Below are 21,514 nucleotides of genomic sequence, written 5' to 3'. Positions count from 1 at the left end.
GGCTTAGCTTCGTTTACGGAAGCCTCGGTAAACGTCCCGGCGTTAGCCGTGAGATAACGCAGCTTCTTGCCTGAAAATGGTCTCTCTGCGGTCTGTTTTATACGCCTGTATAACTTCCAGTCGAAGCAGGCGTGCGGCGGTTTACCTGAAAAGAGAAATAAACGAAAAAGAATGAAACGCTAGCTGGAAGAAAGTCAGCAGCTCGAGATGATGTTGACGTTACCCCAGTAACCATCTTCTTCTTCACCTGAAATGGGAACAATGCAGGTTGGAGAATGTACGTCTGCCCCCCACCGGCCAACAGGGGGACTACATGAGGTTCCAGTCTATCTGTACGCCGAAACACACACACACAAACAAACAAAGCAACTGTAGCTGTGTTCTTTGTACTGCCTCTCACATATCTCTATGAGAAAAGACTGAGAAATGTGTAGAGGAAACGAGGAGAAATCTAGTTGTTTATTCTGTATTATCCCAATTTCGTGGAGAGGTGAAAGATGCGACTAAACATCACCTTTATCTGACAGCCAATAAGAGCAGTCAATCAGGAAGTGCAACGCTCTATTTCACAGAACATTAGGTTAGGGAGGAACATTACACCTCAGCCTTGTTGCTTCATTGGTAAGGGAGGAGTAAGTGGTTGATGGTTCATTAGTGTATTTCTTTTTATGGTATGCCTCATTCACCCATTCAACACCCATCCATACAAGCGCTTTTTTCTGTTCTTTTGAAGATGATGATGATGATGATGATGATGATGATGAAGCCTTTATTTGCCTGCAGCGAAATCGGACCTCTTCCAACCATACATACATTACACAAACATCACATTGTGGAGACAGGTCAGAACAGGTAAGGTATAGAAAAACAGGAGAGGAGAAAAAAAGAGAACTGAGCTCCTGATAGGGGATCAGTATGAGAACAGAAAACATGAATCTTCACACCGTGACACCATGAAAACACGTGACAAGCAACAGGGTTGGGTGAGTAGGGCTAGAGTAAGCCAATGTAGATAGCAGCATCGAGTCGTGGCATCTCTGCCCAGGTCCAGCTGACCCGCCGTCTGCATCAGATGGGGGCCAAGCATCAGGGCGTTTGGAATAGGGAAGGGAGTGAGTGTGCATCTGTGTCAGTGTACACGTGTATGTGTGTGTGTATCCTGTGTTCAACTTGAGGGAGAGTGTCCTTTCACCCGGTTGAGCGAAAGTCAGCAGTCCTTCAGCCAAACCAGGTGTCCTTGAAGGATCGGGTCAGAGAGACTAAACATAGGGACAAGAATTTGTTGTTCAGGAGCTGCATGAGTGAGGGAGATGATTGTTTGGGTTAATGCGGACACCAGGTCTAACTATTTCCCATCGCAAAGCCGTGAGCTTCCCATATGGTGTTCCAGAAACACAGTCTGAGTACTCACAGCTTGCCCATCGTCAACCATGTCGGCGAGCCTAGTGGGGCTTTGGAAAGCTGTAACCGCTTTCTTTGTTCTTCGATAAGCCAGGTCAGAGGCAACTCCGATCAGCCAGAGCTCTGTTACCATGGTTCATATCGGTAGCTCTCGTTCAGTGTCCTCCATCGAGAGTGTCTCCAAGCACACAAACTGACCATCGAGTATCCGGCAGCAAATGTCTCTGCAGGACAATCAGGGCTCCCCCGAGCCCAAGCTTCTCATCAAGAGTGGAGTGTGTAACATTCACATTCAAATGATCGGGGTTCGGTATCTTGCCTAAGGAAACTTCGGCATGCGGACTGGAGCAGCCAGGGATCAAACCGCCAACGTTCCGATGAGTAGATGACCTGCTCTACTTCCTGGTCGACATCCTGGTCAACTCGGAGGCAACAGAACAGGATTGTATGATGGACTTCATCTGCGCAGATTATGTATGAACTAAGTGTTGATGCTAAATACCTAAATGTGATGAATACAAACCCTCCAAGATGAAAGACAAGTTACAGATTTCATCTGCTTTCCGCATGGAACACAGAAAGGACAGAAATTAAACCGATCTAGATTTTTAGATCTGTTCTTTGTGCCAAACGGGATGTAACTGTGTGATCAGTGAGTGATCAACAGGAAGGAGTGTACTTCCTGTGCGGCGCTGTCCTGACTGAATCTGATCCATAGCATCATGTCAACATATAATCTTTCAACACATGATGTACTCACCTGTACAAGTTATCTTTTCCACTGAATGTTCTGATTATATTCTGTGACCACAGCAAGTCGATAACAGAACAATTTCTTCTGTGCTTGTTATTCTTCTCGGTCAAAAGGCACAGAGACTGCTGTTGCACATCTGGCTCCTTTGCAAAAGCAAATTTAAACCTCACGAAACTTCAAATTTACATAACAGCCATGAAGAACTAAGGGAATCTCAAAAGCAAAAGTGGGTCCCAAAGGGATCTGCATGCATGCTCGAACAACAAGTTTAATCTTCTGAAAGGTCACAGGAACACACAACATCCTGTAAACAACCAAAGGCCTCTGATGGATGATGGCAAAGATCACAGGGCTGTGTCAACAAATGTTTTTCTGGACAGATGAGACCAAAAAATGAGAAACATGATGTTATGAGAGGAAAAACAGGATAAACGCTGCAATGTAAGAAATCAGAGATAAGACAAGAAGTTTGGGCTTTATGCCTCATCTGGGTCAGCATTTTGATCCAACCCCGACGTCATGATTCTCGTGAAGCAGAACAACTATTCAAGAAACCACTAGATGGCAACAGGTCAGCATCTCCCTCTCTTTGTTAAACGACAGTAATGAGAGTTTTTATTCTCAGCAACTAATACTTTACTTATTGTTGTAATAAAGAAACAAAATATATGTCACATTTCTTCTCATCGTTTCATTTTTTGTTGGCTTCCCTTCAAGGTATTAAAATTCAGATTGACCCTTTGTTTACAGTAACGTGGTATTTCATATAGAGATTTTAGCACACATGGGTCTTGTATAACTGTACTTTCAGAAAGAAAAAGAAACAAAGAAAGCATAAATTTTACATGAGGAATGTGTGAAATCAAATTTCACACTGTTATTGTTCAGTACTGCAGATGTTAAAGCTGTCATTGCTATGGGGATAGCTGTAGGAATGCTTGTTCCTCTGTCCCCTCCTCTAACGCTGTCCACAGCTTTCACACTCGTCCCTCCTTTACCGTGTGCCCTGTTAAACCTCAGCACACACACATTAAATGTTTTCTCTTTTTTTTCCTTTTCAAATGCAAAAATCCTCACGACAGTTGTCTGGATACCTTTTCCCCAAACTAAAACCACAGTTTACCTTTCAGACAAACTCATTTTGATACTTTTTTATATATCAAACATGATAATGGATACAATTGTTGGATACAATGGATACAACAAAAGTCGCCGTGATTTGGCGCTACATAAATAAAATTGAATTGAATTGAGTTTTAACACCTGTTTTTATTGGTTGCTCTTGAGTGTAAACAGTTTGAATCAAAATGAAATCAAACACAATATGATTTAAAGAAGTTTTATGTAGCACTTTTTTAAATGCCATAACACAAGGCCAACACATTTACATGTGCTGCTGATACATGTGCACTGTATGGAAAGCCAGGTTCCCAAGGGCAACGCCGCAGCTAGGTGGTATCCCACACTGTTTGCCGGGAACGATCTGGAATCAGGCTGTTTGCTTTCTGGGGCCTTTTGTCTTTCAGCAAAAACATTCCCGACATGGGGGCAAGCAGAGCACGCTGAGGGGGTAGCAGTTCAGACCAAGCAGGGCGGATACAGGGCATCCAGCATCCTGGATACCCGCTGCTGCTAAACCTCATCCATGGCGACGCATCGGAGGATTATCAGAGCTCTCGAGGCTCAGCTTCTACACCACTGCCGTATTACATGAGTGGGTCGAGCTGGTGTTATACATACTTTAATATTTAGCTCATTTGATCTTCATTTGAGCCAGTAAAAAACAAGACTGCATGAAACACAGAATAGAATTTAAGTGCCACTTTTATAATCTGGCAACAAATTACTGTGACTACATGTACATTTATGCAATTGTTTCAGTTTTCTTTAATAAAGATGATATGTGTCAACCACTTTTAGACTCCTGCATAAGTGCCGTTGTAGAAGAAAGGCTGATCTGTCACACAGTGACCTATGACCTCGGGTGTCCATCTCTGGATCTTGGGCTTGCCGTCTTGGCCTGGCCGGACAATGACGGTGCTTCTGGACGCCACGGAAGGGTCTTCATTGAAGAAGTTGAAAGGCCTGAGAAAGAAGCCCACGGCATTTCCCGGAGTTGCAGTGTTGGGGATGTCCTCTGAGTGAGGCACATGTAGGAAACCCACTGTCACCCAGGCTACCAGGTCCTGCATGCAGAAGAGTAAACACGACCGTGGAATTTTTACTATAGTGCTCAGATTAGCTGTTTTTTTTTATCTACTTAAAGGCCAAACGAAAGAACGTGTGTCATTCTTGAGCTACTGTGATGATGAATGATTCTTTTGAAAAGAGAAAAGCTAAACTAACGACATAAACTCTTAGAAGGACGCTGTCCATCAGTGTATTGTGACTCATTACATAGTTACTCTCTGAAACCAGTAAAAACAGGATGTGAATTACATTTGAGATAGGTGACTGTATCGGTTAAGCTACTGGAGCTTGCTAAACCTGTTAGCGAGCACTGAGATGTGTTTGTCCTAAAAAAGTAGATTTAAACAACATTATTAATGTTGGCTTTTTCTGTGGAATATATTTCAGGTTTATTTTCGATGAGAAAGCTCTCAGTTTAACTTCATGCTGAGGTTAGCACAGTGTGGAAATATGGGACAATAAGGTATACGTGGATCGAGGTTTGCTACTGCACCTGATTGACTATGTCCTCGTTGTTGCGGATGTAGTTCTCAAAGGACACCGCAGGTTCCCATGGGTCATTCTGGGTGTATATGCTGCTGCTGGTAGCTTCGCTATCCTTATGACGTGTCACAGCCAGAGGATATCTAGGCGGAAACATTTCACCAGGAAACATTTGTCTGTCATTCTGACAGATGACAGGTGAAGAAAACATAGAGACAAAGTGCCGCCTTGTGCTGTGAGCACCTACTTGTATGAACTTGTAGTAATGTCTGTAAGAGTGGTACGTTTTTATATTTGTATGTTAAAGGAGTCACAGATGTGGATTTGGGAGAATCATACAGCGAGTTAGATGAATGCCAAGTATGTGAGTTCAGCACGAAGATGCACAGTGGCTACATTCAGAGCATTTCCACCAGGAGGAAATAATGAGTATTTTTCTCATTATCAACATAAAGACCAAGTGGGAAAGTACCACAGCTGGCCGCATTCATACACTGTGATCAGTGATTTCACCTGTATCAGCACATTTGCCTGGCTCATCAATTCATTTCTAACATCTTTATGGTTTTTTCAAGTTGTTTTTATGCATAGAAATGAATAACTGATTATACCTAGTCAAGGAAACAACATGTTACCTGGACCAGCTGATGCCATTCTCCTCTCTCCAGCCTCTCGGGAGGACACTGTGTGCATGTGAGTTAAACTGAATCCGGTAGCCCTTCTGGTGGCCCCATTTATTCTTCTTATTGGGGTTGTAGAAGTGCACGTAGCGGGGAAACTTTTTGCCAAAGCGGAAGGCGGCCGATCGCTCGGTCCTGTGTTCTGTCCTGTGGAGCTTGGACTGGACGATGAAATGCTTTGGGCTCCACGGATTTGTGAAGTTCACAAATTTGAGATCCAGGGTCTCAAAGCTGTTTTCTCGACCTGAGAGGGGAAAGAGCTGTCAGGAGAGTCTGGTCTGGTGATGCCTCTACAAAAATATTGATTTTGCATGAGAAATCTCTAGGTGTAACAGAGTTGTCCACATCAATACAAGATGTTGTTAGTTATTCACTTAAACGTGTCGCGTAGCCAAGATCAAATGATGGGTAAAGTCCACAAAGCCTATTTATCTGGCACGGCATCTGTAAAAGGCTTAGTCATAGCTCAGAGAGAGGTGCCTTTTTGCCATTATCAGTGAACTGAGGCCACATTGTGCTGTGTGTGTTAGAATAATAAAGCCAAACAACTTCACAAAGCGTCTTGTTCTCTTAATTCTCAGCATTTATTTTCATTTCTGTATTTGAGCAGTTTCTATGGGGGTGTGCAAGCAAAAAGAGAATGTGTTTATGCTTAAATTAGTTGCAGGATAGACAGAAAAAAATCACGTGACTTCACTATGATACTCACCATCAATATCCAGGTCCACTTTATAATGGATGAGGTGTGTGTGCAGGTTACCCAGCACGTAGTTGTACACCTTTGAACCATAGTGAAGGCCGTTAGGTGTAAAGAAAGTGGCGTGGATGTATCCAGTGGCACTGACCTTCACTTCGACCACCCCATTCGGGTAGAAGAGGAAGTCCCAGATATAATCATAGTTGTAAACTGTTGAGGTTGTCCGCAGCACGAGCACAGTGTTTTCCAGCCCTCCAAAGAAATTATAGCCCCCCTGAAAGTCGGAATTAAAATGCCTCCTCAGAGGCATAGCCATTGTCATCTCAAAAATACAGAGAGCGTTCTTATGGCGCACAGGCTTGTCTGTATCAAAGTAGTGGTAAAGGTCAATAAAAGTGGCAATTTCTGGGCAGTCAATTCCTGGTGCCAGCTCAAAAGTCGAGGTGCCCATTGCCCAACCTGCATCGATGTACTTTGTTTGCATGGCTGCAGGAGTATCACCAGCATAGAAGGCTATAGCTTCCTGGAGGCTGATCTCATAGGCGATTCTTTCTCCGTTGAAACGGAGATCAAAGACTTGCAGCCCAGCAGATGAGCGGACGCGATATGCAAAAGACCATCCTGCATATTCAACAAAGTTGCGATCGATGTGGTAGCGATGCCCCTGAGGCTCAACGAGCTTTGGCCCATGCTTATTCGTGGGAGTGTTGATCTGACCGCGAGGTATGTAGGTAGAGTAAAAATCGTCATCGCTGTGATCAGGTAGTTTCAGCTTTTCCACTTCCCCTGATTCATACTTTTCTACCAGTTCCTCGACGCTGTCAAAATACATGCTGTTGTACCAAACCTTTTCAACAGTCCACTTTTCCGGATCCAGGTCCTGGTGGTTGACGAGTACCTCAAATCCAATTGGGTGGATGAAATAACCTTCCACAAACTTCTGCAACATGATCCAGGTTCTCCTCTCCCCTGGATCCAGCCCGCGAGGGGCTATGTCTGAGAACGTCAGGCAACGGTTAGAGCAGTTGCTATAAGAAAACCCTCCTGTGGTCTCAAACAGGAGTTTGTGAGCTTTGTTTGAGATCTTCTTGAGGATGTCATTGATATAGTCATACTCTACCACAGTAATAGGTCTGGACTCAAACGTTACGGGCTTTGCCCCTTTGAAAGTCTTGACTTCGTGGGATGTTGGGGACGGCAGAGGACTGACAATATACTCGGTAATGTTGGGCTGGGCCTGGTTTCCAAACTGGATAATGACCCGAGCTTGGCGTGGGGGTTTGGCGTGTCCACGGTCCAGAGCTTTTAGGGCCTCATGCTTCTTGGGTAAATGGAGTTCCATCAGTAGGATACTGTTCTTATTCAGAGCCCTGCTACGAGCGTTAGTAAGCCCCATCTCTGGAATACCGTGCAGGTAGGCCCGCACAGCTTTCATCTCGTGCACCGTGAGGTCAGCAAATATGGGCGCACCATGATGAGCCCATTCTCTGGATCTGGAAGCAATGCAACCAGCCAAGCACACGAGCTGCAGCAGGCAGAGAGACTTCATGGCTGTAAGGGCAAGATGGTGAGGCTCCATTAGAGATTTTACAGGTCTTACAGCAAATCATGTATGCAGTTGCAGCTTCATTGCTCCTTATCCACACTCTAATAACTTTTCTTTTATAGCTCTTGTGTATATTTGCAATGAGCAGAAAGACAAAGCAGAGTGCCATACTCCCCAACAGAATGCAAAAGAAAAGCCTTTCTCACCTTGATTCCTCTTCTTCTCTTCACAGCTGGATAAGGCAGTTCTCCCTCATTCACGCAAACTGTATCAGCCCCAGTTGCAACACACTGCTGTCCCTCCCTCCGTTCGCCCTGCCTAGTTTATGCTGCACACAAAACAGAAACAGCAGCATTGAGTGCTCTTTCAAAGGACACTGACAAATCAGTGCTTATTTAAATATCAAAATTCCCATTAAGTCACTCGTGCTTGTGCTTGCATAATGGAGTTTATGTAACAGTGCGACAAGTGACGCGTGGAGTAGATTCTTGCTTCCTTGGAAACCATTTGCAGCCTCATATCAAGGAAAAAGAAATAAATCAGCGACAGTACCTGTAGTCCTGCTCCTGATGTAAGGCGAGGCTGTACAGTCCGTCCCTCTGCTTCAGCAAATGATCGCGTCAGTGTACCGTTACTAGTCTTTAACCTCTGATTTTGCAGTGAAAGAGGCTGATTGGCTGTCAGCGGGTTGTAAACGTGATTCTTTAAATAATTGATCCTTCAAAGGCAAGGTAAGCACCTTGCAATAACAAGGCAATTCATGGTGCTTTGGACGAGGACGAGAAACATAAAGGACACACGAAAAGCACATAAAGAAAAACTGAAGACAAACAGTACAGAACGAGTTCTGAATTAACTGCAGCTGGATGTTATGCTTTTGCAAGAGGCCTTTGAAAATGTTTTCACTTGATATGAAGGAATTTGAAGGGTTTGTGAAATCCTGCTTAGATGTACAGGACATGGTTTGGTGAAGGAGAGCCACTTCATCACCACTAAATAAATAGCTAGTATGACAGGGATACAAAACATATTCCAATGTTGTCAGAAGATTAAAGACTATATATTTGTCTCTGTATTTATATGTGTGTGTGTGTGTGTGTGTGTGTGTGTATATATATATATATATATAACAATTCTGTAACTGTAACTTCGGTCGTTGCTGTGCTTTTTGGAAGTCGAATTTCCCAGAGGAACCCACCCGAGGGATTAATAAAGTTCTATCTTATCTTATCTTATCTTATCTTATCTTATCTTATCTTATATTCACTTATCTGGCAGCTACGTGACATCAGTGCAGGGAGCACAGCTTTGAAAACTGGAAAATCCCAAATCTGCCATGTGATTAATGTACATGGTTGTTGCATCGCACAGTGGAAAGCGTGTACACTTTGTGGAGTCGTTTGCCCGGCGTTCGCCTCTTTCGTTATAACATTGCAGACAATGGTTGTGACTGATGTTTCGCAACTTGCAATTCATTTACTGAGAGGTGGACTTTGTCCTTTAACTTTCTCTCAAGTGACCGACGCTGGAGCTAGAGTGAAAGGTAAAAAAGTTGAATCGCCCTTTGCTAAAATGAAAAATATTTTATCAACCGTCTCCTTTGCAGCAGCATGTTATCTGGAATTTCCCACACTTGTACAAATACATCTACATACTGAACGTTGTCCAACAGTTTAGTCATTCTTATCTTATCACTTTTGACTAGAATGCTCGGGGGGAAAAACTAAAGACAAATGACACTGAGCCAGTTTCCCAACAAAATGAGGGATCAGCTCTTTAAATTGTTGAATATTAGCTCTTCTTTTATATAAGTACGTTTCCCATACAGACATATACATTTACTGGGAACATAATGCTGAATGCATGATCGATTTTTCGTACTTACAGTCCTGAGAAATCACATCTGTTGTTTTTCGGGGGGGGGGGGGGTTTCGGGAAAAAACAGCTTTTATAATAATTTACTCAGCTGTAATTCTAATCAATTTAATACCTTCTTTTAAAGAAAGTAAGTGCACCATTTGTCCTAAAATTATCTATATCTATTCCAGATGGTTTCAGTACAGTGGAATAACAGTTTTTTCCTCAAGAGCTTTGCAGATCCTGTCATGGTGCCAGCACAGTATCAGACCCCGGATACCAAAGGTTCACAGGGTCTGATAAACCTTTGGTATTCCCCCACCCCCCGGGTCTCTCTCTCAGCTTTTCCCGTAGTTGACGATGATAACATATGTGAGCCCACTTTTTCCCGTCAAAGCACACTGTATTTCCAGCGTAAACGAGTCCATTGGACACATTGTTTTATGTATGCCAGTAGCTTATTTTCACTTTCCTCGGAACCCAGCTGTGGTGACAGCTGTGTTTGATCGTCTTGGCTTAGGGTCAAAAGGTTAGCTGGGGATTACATTAATTCTAAAAACTTTCAGTTCCCATGTCTGTTGACATGCTTCATTGAATAAATTCCCCCAATCATCCTTCTAGAAACGCCTGTCTTTACAAGATTAGGCTCTGACAAACATCTCTTTATTCTGTGTCGGAGGCTGCACCCCTGCTATCAGATCACCTCCAGTGTCCTCAATGTTTGACTGGGCGAGGTGAGAGGATGTTTCCTCCACAGGTCCGGTGACCAATGCCTCTCATCCCAGCTGTGACCTTGTCCTTTATATCCAATGGCAGCAGGCGCAAATGCTACTGTACATCCATTTAGTCACCCCCCACATTTAAAACACTACATCTGAGGCGTTACTACCTCCATAAGCAAAGTATCACTCCTGTGAGGACTGTGTGTTTTGGAAAGAACAAAAAAGAACGAAAGAAAAATCCCAGAACAAGGAGTCCAATTAAAAAAGGATTGTGGAGGTAAGTGCACTGTATGTAAGCTGTTGGATGACAGGGTAATAGACCTATTTTATAGGGAATCTTCTGATTGGTCAACAACCTCCATGAGGGTCAATATTTGCCTATGTTTGAGCTTCTAATGAAGTTTTTTGTGCAGATTTAAAATCACAATTTCACATCTGGAATTAAAGTCTAGCAATGTGAAAAAGACCCATCTTTTTACAGGAATTTAAAACCAACACAAAGGAGCGAATTATGGAGAAACTACTGCTGAGTCTACTTGGTCTGCAGACAGTAATGGGGACGGGGTGAGTATGGTCAACCCAGCATTAAGCATATTTTGCAGTGTAGAGACGAATTATGAGCAGGATTCATCTGTATGAACATCTGTTACAATGTAATGCAAAACACTGATTGATGTTAAAAATAAGTAACAATAATGAAAATATGAATACTTCTACTACTGTTATTATCATTAATATACATTTACTTAGTTGACTAACTCAAAAATATGGTTTTCATATTGTAGTTTTATGTTTTAATTTCCCACAGAATAAATATTTTTGATGTTATTTATATTTCTCTGGCTTTTACCGAACAATCTTCCAGTACAGACTTATTATTTCACTGTATAATTTAAAAGTTTATTGATTGAAAAGAAATTTAAAAAGGCAGAGAAGTTAAATCTCCGATGTGCTCAAAACTTTCAGCTTCTTACTAAAAGTTTTTCATTCGATGAGTTTGTTGAACTTTTCAGTACAGTAAAGAGTTTGGAGAGCACAGACGCCTTTTTCATAGCAGTGTACATTTTAAAATAGGCGTCGATGTGCTGAAATATGCGCCTGCAGATCGTAATGATTTATTAAGCTACATACTAATTTTTTTTTACTCTTTAGTGAGTTCAAAGAGTAATTTCTAATATTCTCAAAACAGAAAATTCAGTACTACTTTATAATAATGTTACAGTATTAAGCATTAGTAAGATACTTAATTCATCAGTTATACAGCAGTACTTCTGTCATTTATGAACGTGTTATGTTTCTGTATGTATGATATGTTTCTCCATCTGGTACTGTTACATCGGTACACTGTTACAGTGACCTGGAGCATGTTAAGAGGTTAAGTTAAATATATCATGTCCCAGACACTGGTGTGAACACAGGACACAAGAAAGGGTGGAACAAGTCCTGTCCCCCCGCCTGCAGCTAGAGGTGAGGTGTTCAGAGGTGTATCAGTACAACACCCAAGGATGGAGGCTGGATGTGGACAGGATGCGAGTCAAACACGGGGGCGATGATGGTATAGCTCTGTACTACAAACAGCAGGGCTCCGAGGCATCCTGTTTCATGTACAAGTACGTGACTCGTTTGGTAACTGTCAGTTTGTTCAGATCAGGGGTTTTATGGGCACTGTTTAGGTGAAGTGTTGATACCTTTGGTTGTGCTTGTAAAATGCAAGTAAATCACATTTAATTTAGTCAAACATAGATTACAAGCAAATGCGACAGAAACCACCTTAGATGACAGCAGCTAGTGTGACAGCTAAAAGAATGCACAAATGACCAGTTTCCGGATGTTTCTGTTCACCTCAGACCGCCAGAGATCCAGAGCCAGATGCTGAACAAGACAGCGAGAGCATGTTGTGAGGGCTGGGCTGGCCCGCGCTGCTCTGAGGGTGAGGACGAGAAACCAAAAAGCTGTTTTCATTGAATTTTGTACATTTTCTAAAACGTATTTTGATCTTTTCAGTTGCAAGTTTGTTTCTTTGTCTTAAAAAATAGTGCTGTCACGTTTCTTCAGGTTAAAACTGGTACATATCATTTTTAAAGGATTACAAAATCACTGCTTCATATAAATTTGAATTTGAAATTCACTAAACAAGTGACTACACCATGATTTTCCACTGCACTTACATTTTCCTTGTCCTTGTTCTATAATGGTCAAACGCATCCTGACTCCTAGCTGTGGGTGTGCGTGGTCAGTGCTACTCTACGTGGAACTGTGTGGAATTCCCTGGAGTTCATAATTCCTCACTTATGCCCATGGAGCAGTGTTGCAGCACTCTGTGGGGACTGAGCTGGAGGAATGCTTCAGACCACACATGTTTGTCTTGCACTTACACTTTGCTTCCAGGTTAGAAACCATGCACATACGTGTATCTGATCTAAGTTCAGTGCATTTTATTTGTTTATTCTTCAAAATCCTTCTCCTTCACATTTTGTCAGTAATGTTGCAGCTGCCGGTGATTCCAGATATTCTTTTTCTTCTCTTCAGATTCCCAAACCTCTCCTCTGATGCGCTTTGGTCTGCCGGGTAGTGCCAGCGTTCCTCAGAGCTCAGCCACCTGCATGTCCTGGGGTGGAGTCCACTACCGTACCTTTGACAGGAAGCACTTCCACTTCCAGGGCAGCTGTACTTACCTGCTGGCCTCATCTACTGATGGCACCTGGGCTGTCTACATCAGTACAGTTTGTGATGGGAGAGAAGACTGCAGTAAGGTATTATGTTCCACACACTTCTGAGATGGTTTGGATCAAACAGAAGCAACTTCACTGCCACACAATTCAATCCAGTGCTCAAAAAACTTGAGGTTTCCACACAGTGATGAAATGTGAACCCTTCCAACCTCTTCTGTGCATTCATGTTCTTCATATCTGTCTGTGGCTCTTTGCTTTCAGGCACTAAGGATGATGCTGGGTCTTGACTTGGTTGCAGTACATCGCAGGAATTTAACCCTGAACAATCTGCACATTCCAAACGGACAGCCACTTTTTCAAAATGGTAAAAATATTCTCAGATATAACTCTGAGCTCTTTCCTTTCCTGTCTGACTATTAACATAAGATAATATGACACTTGGCTAAAAATATTCACACCCCTCACTTAGTGGTCGCCATTAGCAGCAATTACAACTTGACAGTATTTGTGAGCATGGTCCCTCAAGCGTCCAGAAGTTTCCACAGTCGTTCTTGGTAAAATTGTTCAAGCTCAACTAGATTTAGTGCAGAACATTGGTGCACAGCTGTTTTCGGGGCTGTTTCAGTGAATCTGTTGAGTTGGACTCTGGTTTGGCCCAAAACCATAGCTGGGTTACACACAGGGTAGCGTTCTAGTTTTGTGTTTAAGGATTTCTCCCCAGAAGTCTCCTAGTGCCTGTGGCAGACAAACAGCATGATGCAGCAGCCATTGTGTTTGACTGTGGGAATTGTATTAGTGAGGTTCTGCTTAGTCCTTGGTTTTCTACACACACAACATGAGGAAAGATGGTCAAATAGTTCAACCTTTACTTAATCAGACAGAATGCCATTGCTTCTCTTTGTCTAAATGTTGTTAGGGTACCTTTTGGCAAACTCTCAAAGTGCAGGCATATCTCTACTCATTGAGAGACTGGCTCTCAATAAATAACAGATACTCCTGATGTCAGCTCATGAATGACACTCGAACCCAGGCGTGGGCAACTCCAGGCCTCGGGGGTCGGTGTCCTGCAGGTTTTAGATGTGTCCTTGATCCAACACAGCTGATTTAAATGGCTAAATGACCTCCACAACATGCCTTGCAGTTCTCCAGAGGCCTGGTAATGAACTAATCATTTGATTCAGGTGTGGAGACCCAAGGTGGGATCTAAAACCTGCAGGACACCGGCCCTCGAGGCCTGGAGTTGCCCACCCCTGCTCTAACCTCTCCACCACCATGGGCCAGACCAAAGAGCTGTCAAAGCAGGGACTATAGACATCAGTAGTAATACGATGGCACCTGTCCAAGATGGCGGCCAACCAAACCGGTTTGACAACCGGTTTGACCGGTTTCGTGCGTGTGCGCATGCGCGTTCAGTAATACGATGGCACTAGTCCAAGATGGCGGCCAACCAAACCGATTTGACCAGTTTCGTGTGTGTGTGCGCATGCGCGTTCAGGTGTGGAAATACCACAGGGGATCAGAGGGGTTATATGAGTTTATGTGTTTTTAACGGGGTTTTAATTTAATCAAACCATAGGGTTTTTAATTAAACTATTTTTTCACTTAGGTGTATCGCAACATTCAGTTATGCATGTGTTCTTAAAAGCAATTCTTTGTTTCTTGTTTCATTCTTGGCGGAGTGGAAGCTGTTTTGGTTCACAGTGCGCCTTAACAAAGAGGGTGTGCTCTAGTCAAAAGTGTTGGTAATAGTGTTTTAATCACACTAATTTTCTAAATCTGACAATGTCTCAGCTTGCAGTGAGGCATGCATTTTATTTTATAAATGGCACAAATGGGAATTTCTTCTGAATGGGTGATGTCAGCATGTTCACAAGCGTTTCATTTAATCAAACCCCTAGTTTTAATTTAACTAGTTTTTACACATCTACTGGGGTTTCTTTCCAGGGTTGATGCGATCATTTTATTTAAAAATCGGTCTAAAACGCTGCACTCAATGTCGTCTTTTCCCCCAAAGCAGCCAGTATCGCTCTTTTCAAACTAATCGTCTTTTAAATACACTCATTTTGTGATTCTGGTGTCACACCTTGCAGCGATGCAAGCATTTTATTTATTTAAAAACAGATCAAACGGGCCATTTCTTCTGTAAGGGGTTTCATGGTTTCAGAGTAGTTTTTAACACAACAGATAGTCGCAAATAACATTCAGCCCTTTAGAAAATAAACGCTACAGTGATACTTCTAAAACCAGTCGCCCAGACCCGCTCCAACTTTTCAACAGCTGGCTAATTGTTTGAATTTGTTCAGGATTGTAAAAGCACACCGCGGGTATCACATAGTTGTTGAGAGTACCATGCGAACAAGGGCCCAGCCTATTGTTTAAAGTGGCCGGTATTGGCTCTTTTTGTACCAGTCGGGTGGCGACCCCGCCTATTGTCTGAAGTATCGGTTCCTTTGTAATTCCTTGAGAAGACAAAAGCCCTGAAGGGTCTCATTTAAATTGATTGGCGACATACCTTTTCTTTTTGGAAACACCCACCCTATATAAAAAACACGCTCAGAGCCCGATACCCTGAGCCATTTACGCCTCAAGATTCGCTGCAGAGCACACCATTTTCTTTGCGATCATCAACACTAACATCGTTCTTTATAACATGGCCATCGTAAACGGTAAGTAAAACAAAACCTATTATTGGATTTTTAAAAAGTGTTATGTTAACATATTATAGGATATTCAAACTATTTTTTTTCCCTAAAACAAAAGCTTAATTTTTAGGAGTTCGGGAGAACGGCCCAGGACCCTTTTCTTTAGAAACGGGCGCTTTTACAGCTGGAACTAGTTCTCTAACAGGCACAAGGTGTGTACAGCATTACTGGATTTTTAAACGTATGTATGTTTTAAACTAGCGATTGTTTTAAATTATGTAATAACGTTTTTGTTTGATTAGTTCCAGGGTTAACAAACTGAGCAGGAAAACATTCAGACCCCGCGACCACAGAGCCCTACCTTACATCAGGTGTGTATACAACGCGATGTATAGTTGTGTATTTTTTTTTTTAAAGGGGTTTAAACAATTACAAATGTTCTAAACTGACCGTTTTACACATACAGAACCACGCCAGAGAACCGTGTGTGTGGAGGAGCAGGACCATCCCGAATAACGCACACTACAAGGTAAGCATAGGCATATATAAATTAGATAAAAAGAGATAGAGAGGGAGACACGGTTATTCAGTTTGAAATGGGTACATGTATAAAATGTTTTAACACATGTCTATCTATCTTCACAGACTGCAGAACAGCACCCCTCCTCATAATGATCAGGACACCGTACGAATGTTTAAGCAGTATCGACCTCCCAGAACAACAAAAACCTGGAGCTTTGTGCAGCAGTGGAGAGTCAGAACCGATCTTCATCAGCGAACCTGCAACACCTCCGAGTGAGTGGCTACATCGCGATTTCTCTGATGTTTTTGAGTACAGCATGTCAGATTTTGATCTAGTTCATATACCCACCACCCCAGAATGTGTCAGAAATAGCGTTGATTCACACATAGATTTCGAAGAAGGCGGCATAACAGACTCTCAAATATCAGCGGCGTATGATGCTTACATAAAGCTTCCAGACGCTCAGCCTGCTGAACAAAGTCATATAGCCTCAATAGCTGATAAATTATGTTTGATTGAAGCTAGACTCAATCAATACCACCAAGAAGCACAGGTACAAAGGCAACAGTTTACCAAACTCATAAACAAAGTGTGTAGTACATTAGACAACATCTGCAGCAAAATTTCAAGTCCCTGACTTTTAAAATCCAGACCATGGACCCTCCAAATAAATTATTTAAACATAATAACGGAACCTCCACTCCTGTTAGATGTTTTGACTTAGAGACTTTTATGCAGTGGGCTGAAGAAACAGATAAAAAATTAGACGATATTATAGCTAGACTTAATAGGGTGCCTGCATCAGCCTCATCCGATACACATCCTTGTCAGACTGTTCCTACGTCTGCTATTGCTGATGGGGCTATTGTTGCTAATAATAGTGATAGTACAGCAGGTGTTGCTCGGGCCGTTGCTGTTACTGATGCTAACCATATAGCTTGTGCTGCTGGTGATTTTGCGTCTGATGCACAATCTAGCCGGGTCACCTCTGCTGCAGCTACTGCAGTTGTTATTGAGCCCGTTGTGCAGTCTGGGTCCGGCAGCCGCTCTCAGTCACACATTAGAGAGATACCTAATTTTAATGCTCGCGAATTGCGTGAACGCCTTGATTTTAGGGGTATAAGTCTCGATCATCCAGAACAAGTGCCGGCGCGAGTGCGCGAGTGCTTAGCCAATGTGATAGACAGAGCTGTGGCGGGATCCCAACAGGGCAGTGTTCTAAACGTGGTCCTGCGTGGCCCCTCGCTGGCTTCAGATGTTCAGGCTGTTTTAAACGCTGATGATCGGTATGATCCGGAGCTGTTTCTCGATCAAATTGCACAAGTTATGCAGAGTAATGATGAATCTATCGGTGATGATGAATTAGAGTTTATTGTCACGGTAGCTCAGAACAGTAGTGGCGGGTCTCGCTTAAGACTGGCGCACATACCTTATGATGAGATTCTCTCAAAGAAAGGCAGACATTTATACACACCAAACAACACAAACAACAATTTGTGCTTCTCCCTATGCATAGCACATTCATTAAACTCATCATCCTCTGAGCATGAAAAACTTGCTACAGCTAAACAGATGCATGCTGAAGTAGGTCTATGCGACACACAGCAAGTATCATTCTCTGATGTCGGTAAATTTGAGAAGCACTTCAACATTAAGATTGTAATCTATTACCACACAGAAGGGCGTAAACGCCTGGAATGTTTTTACACACATGAAGAGCCAAACCCTAACACGTTGATGATGTATCTCCATAATCAACATTACCACCTGATTTTAAACCCGACCGCTTTTTTGGGGGGATCCTATGTGTGTAATTTCTGTTACAGTATATATAATACACCATTACAGCACAGCTGTAAACATAGATGTAACACATGTTACACACTCTGTCAACATCACAGGGGACCCACAGTGAAATGCAGCGACTGTAACCGCATCTGCAAATCACAACACTGTTACCAACAACACAAATTACCTGAATTAAAACACAACATGATCCCCTGTGATAATATGAAACATTGCATGCACTGTGGCACCACATATAGAGAATCCAAGAAATTGCCACACAAATGTGCGCAGCCTAGATGCGAGCACTGCCGCGAACCTAAATTAGCAGGAGACTCCGACCATCAGTGTTTCATACAGCCTGTTGAAAAACAGAAGCCTAACGATAAATACATTTTATATGATTTTGAGACGCGGTACCACAACGGTAAACACGAGGCTAACTTTGTGTGTGCGTCTGATCTGAAGGGCAATAAGTTCACATTTAATACATTAAAGTGTGTGGAGGCGTTTGTGCAGCATTACAGACGCCCAAGGTTTCGTGGGTACACTTTCATAGCACATAATGCATCTGGCTTTGATAACTACATACTCCTCGAGTACTTTGTCAGACAGAGCATAACACCTAGTGTCATAATGAGCGGCAGCCGTGTGATTTTAATGCATGACAGGGACTATGACCAGCGGTGGATTGATTCGTTCAGCTTTTTGCCCATGGGCCTTGCCAAAATACCCTCTGCTTTAGGTTTTCAAGACCTGCAGAAGGGCCATTTCCCACACAGGTTTAATACGAGGGATAATGAGCGTTATGTGGGCCCGTACCCAGACCCCTCCTTCTACGGCTATGAGCACATGTCTGAAAGCGATAAGGTGCGATTCATGGAATGGTACCAGGTTGCCTCACAGAATCCCTTTGATTTTCAGGCTGAACTCAGGCGTTACTGTGTTAACGATGTTGATGTCCTGCGTAAAGCATGCATCATTTATCGTGACACGCTACTGGGTTGTACTCAAGTTGATCCATTCATGTATACCACCCTGGCTGCATTTAGTATGGGTGTGTATAAAACGCTGTTTCTGCCTAGAGACGCGCTCGCTCTCACGTATGAAGGGGCATACGTTGAGCAGAACAAGACGTTTTCTAACGTCTCTATTGAATGGCTTCAATATGTGTCCCACACCACCAACAAAGTGGTAAAACATGCTCTCAGAGGAGGCGAACAGAGGGTTGGACCGTATTTTGTGGACGGTTTTGACCCCACAAGTAATACAGCTTATGAATTTGCAGGATGTTTTCACCACGGTTGTGTTAAATGCTACCCCGAGAGTGAAGTTAATCCTGTCAGCAAAGCATCCTATGGACTGCTGCATCGCATGTTTTGTGACAAAGTTGATGCACTGAGATCACAACACAGTGTGAGCGTAATAGTGATGTGGGAGTGTGAATGGGCTGCCTTGAAGCAGACAGACCCTGCAGTTGTGGCTTTCATGCATACGTACAGAAAGCCAGAACGCCTGAATCCCCGAGACGCCCTTTTTGGCGGTCGCACAAATGCTCTAAAGCTGTACCACAAGACTGCTTGTGATGAAAAAATATTTTACTACGACTTCACCAGTCTCTATCCCACAGTGCAGTCTAAAAAAGACTATCCTGTAGGACACCCTCAAGTCATTTACACCAACTTTGACAAGCTAGAAAATTATTTCGGCTTTGTTAAATGCACAGTGCTCCCACCTAAGGGTCTTTTTCACCCCGTCCTACCCTACAGATGCCATGGAAAACTGATGTTTCCACTCTGCAGCATGTGTGCTGAAGACCAGAACCAGCATACTGCATGCGGGCACAGTGACAGTGAGCGGGTGTTGAAAGGCACATGGGTCTCATTTGAGCTTGAAAAAGCTGTTGAGAAGGGATACAGGGTTCTTGCTGTTGATGAGGTGTGGCATTTCCCCAATAAGACCGACACATTGTTTAAAGACTATGTGAAAGCCTTCCTAAAACTCAAACAGGAGGCCTCGGGGTATCCTGAACATGTGAACAAAACTGACGCACGTCGTACTGGTCGCTAAACATTAGCTGGCTAAATCTGGAAGGGTCTGTAATGAGCTCAGATGATGCCATGTTTGACCTCATGCTGAAACGACCCCATAACGAGTTTAACAACAGCTTGTTACAGTTACGAACAGCTTTATTTACACAAATCTTGGATGGGTCTAGCATTATTCCCTCCTTCTCATAATACTCGTCTATGTACTTCTGCTGTGCGTCAGTTTTGTTCACATGTTCAGGATACCCCGAGGCCTCCTGTTTGAGTTTTAGGAAGGCTTTCACATAGTCTTTAAACAATGTGTCGGTCTTATTGGGGAAATGCCACACCTCATCAACAGCAAGAACCCTGTATCCCTTCTCAACAGCTTTTTCAAGCTCAAATGAGACCCATGTGCCTTTCAACACCCGCTCACTGTCACTGTGCCCGCATGCAGTATGCTGGTTCTGGTCTTCAGCACACATGCTGCAGAGTGGAAACATCAGTTTTCCATGGCATCTGTAGGGTAGGACGGGGTGAAAAAGACCCTTAGGTGGGAGCACTGTGCATTTAACAAAGCCGAAATAATTTTCTAGCTTGTCAAAGTTGGTGTAAATGACTTGAGGGTGTCCTACAGGATAGTCTTTTTTAGACTGCACTGTGGGATAGAGACTGGTGAAGTCGTAGTAAAATATTTTTTCATCACAAGCAGTCTTGTGGTACAGCTTTAGAGCATTTGTGCGACCGCCAAAAAGGGCGTCTCGGGGATTCAGGCGTTCTGGCTTTCTGTACGTATGCATGAAAGCCACAACTGCAGGGTCTGTCTGCTTCAAGGCAGCCCATTCACACTCCCACATCACTATTACGCTCACACTGTGTTGTGATCTCAGTGCATCAACTTTGTCACAAAACATGCGATGCAGCAGTCCATAGGATGCTTTGCTGACAGGATTAACTTCACTCTCGGGGTAGCATTTAACACAACCGTGGTGAAAACATCCTGCAAATTCATAAGCTGTATTACTTGTGGGGTCAAAACCGTCCACAAAATACGGTCCAACCCTCTGTTCGCCTCCTCTGAGAGCATGTTTTACCACTTTGTTGGTGGTGTGGGACACATATTGAAGCCATTCAATAGAGACGTTAGAAAACGTCTTGTTCTGCTCAACGTATGCCCCTTCATACGTGAGAGCGAGCGCGTCTCTAGGCAGAAACAGCGTTTTATACACACCCATACTAAATGCAGCCAGGGTGGTATACATGAATGGATCAACTTGAGTACAACCCAGTAGCGTGTCACGATAAATGATGCATGCTTTACGCAGGACATCAACATCGTTAACACAGTAACGCCTGAGTTCAGCCTGAAAATCAAAGGGATTCTGTGAGGCAACCTGGTACCATTCCATGAATCGCACCTTATCGCTTTCAGACATGTGCTCATAGCCGTAGAAGGAGGGGTCTGGGTACGGGCCCACATAACGCTCATTATCCCTCGTATTAAACCTGTGTGGGAAATGGCCCTTCTGCAGGTC

The 21,514-nt window shown here is 43.2% G+C and overlaps 2 protein-coding genes across 3 annotated transcripts in view; one reads left to right on the top strand and one right to left on the bottom strand.

Annotated features, from left to right (window-relative positions):
* Positions 1-3,392: 3,392 nt before the first annotated feature.
* Positions 3,393-8,375, bottom strand: aoc1 (amine oxidase copper containing 1). 2 transcript variants are annotated; one of them, XM_085361880.1, is made up of 6 exons: positions 8,304-8,375; positions 7,958-8,079; positions 6,218-7,756; positions 5,464-5,752; positions 4,839-4,971; positions 3,393-4,341 (listed from the first exon to the last, which is right to left on the bottom strand). In XM_085361880.1, exons 3-6 carry the CDS (start codon positions 7,752-7,754, stop codon positions 4,072-4,074), a joined length of 2,229 nt encoding a protein of 742 aa, XP_085218006.1. In that variant the 5' UTR covers positions 7,755-7,756; positions 7,958-8,079; positions 8,304-8,375; the 3' UTR covers positions 3,393-4,071. The 2 variants fall into 2 exon arrangements, with proteins under 2 accessions (XP_085218006.1, XP_085218005.1); XM_085361879.1 differs by lacking the exons at positions 7,958-8,079; positions 8,304-8,375 and having other exon boundaries at positions 6,218-7,784.
* Positions 8,376-10,576: 2,201 nt separating this feature from the next.
* The window catches only part of sspo (SCO-spondin), a 113,196-nt gene continuing 102,258 nt past the window's right edge, over positions 10,577-21,514 (top strand). The window contains exons 1-7 of the mRNA XM_085362593.1: positions 10,577-10,607; positions 10,812-10,894; positions 11,731-11,940; positions 12,178-12,260; positions 12,548-12,718; positions 12,860-13,083; positions 13,264-13,366. Of these exons, the coding sequence (XP_085218719.1) occupies positions 10,842-10,894; positions 11,731-11,940; positions 12,178-12,260; positions 12,548-12,718; positions 12,860-13,083; positions 13,264-13,366 (844 nt within the window). The 5' untranslated portion in view covers positions 10,577-10,607; positions 10,812-10,841. The remainder of the gene's footprint in view (positions 10,608-10,811; positions 10,895-11,730; positions 11,941-12,177; positions 12,261-12,547; positions 12,719-12,859; positions 13,084-13,263; positions 13,367-21,514) is intronic.

Source organism: Diplotaxodon limnothrissa, linkage group LG9 (genome assembly GCF_057381915.1).
Source record: "Diplotaxodon limnothrissa isolate DT_005_m linkage group LG9, D_limnothrissa_male_GT1.1, whole genome shotgun sequence".
NCBI classification, from domain to species: domain Eukaryota; kingdom Metazoa; phylum Chordata; class Actinopteri; order Cichliformes; family Cichlidae; genus Diplotaxodon; species Diplotaxodon limnothrissa.
This window is presented reverse-complemented; position numbering and strand designations above follow the sequence as displayed.

Excerpts from the sequence above, each read along its gene's own strand:
- aoc1 (XM_085361879.1), bottom strand. The coding sequence starts at position 7,784 with ATGGAGCCTCACCATCTTGCCCTTACAGCCATGAAGTCTCTCTGCCTG. Across the intron at positions 5,753-6,217 it reads AGTGGACCTGGATATTGATG|GTCGAGAAAACAGCTTTGAG; the intron begins GTGAGTATCATA and ends TTCCCCTCTCAG. Across the intron at positions 4,342-4,838 it reads ACGAGGACATAGTCAATCAG|GACCTGGTAGCCTGGGTGAC; the intron begins GTGCAGTAGCAA and ends TTCTGCATGCAG.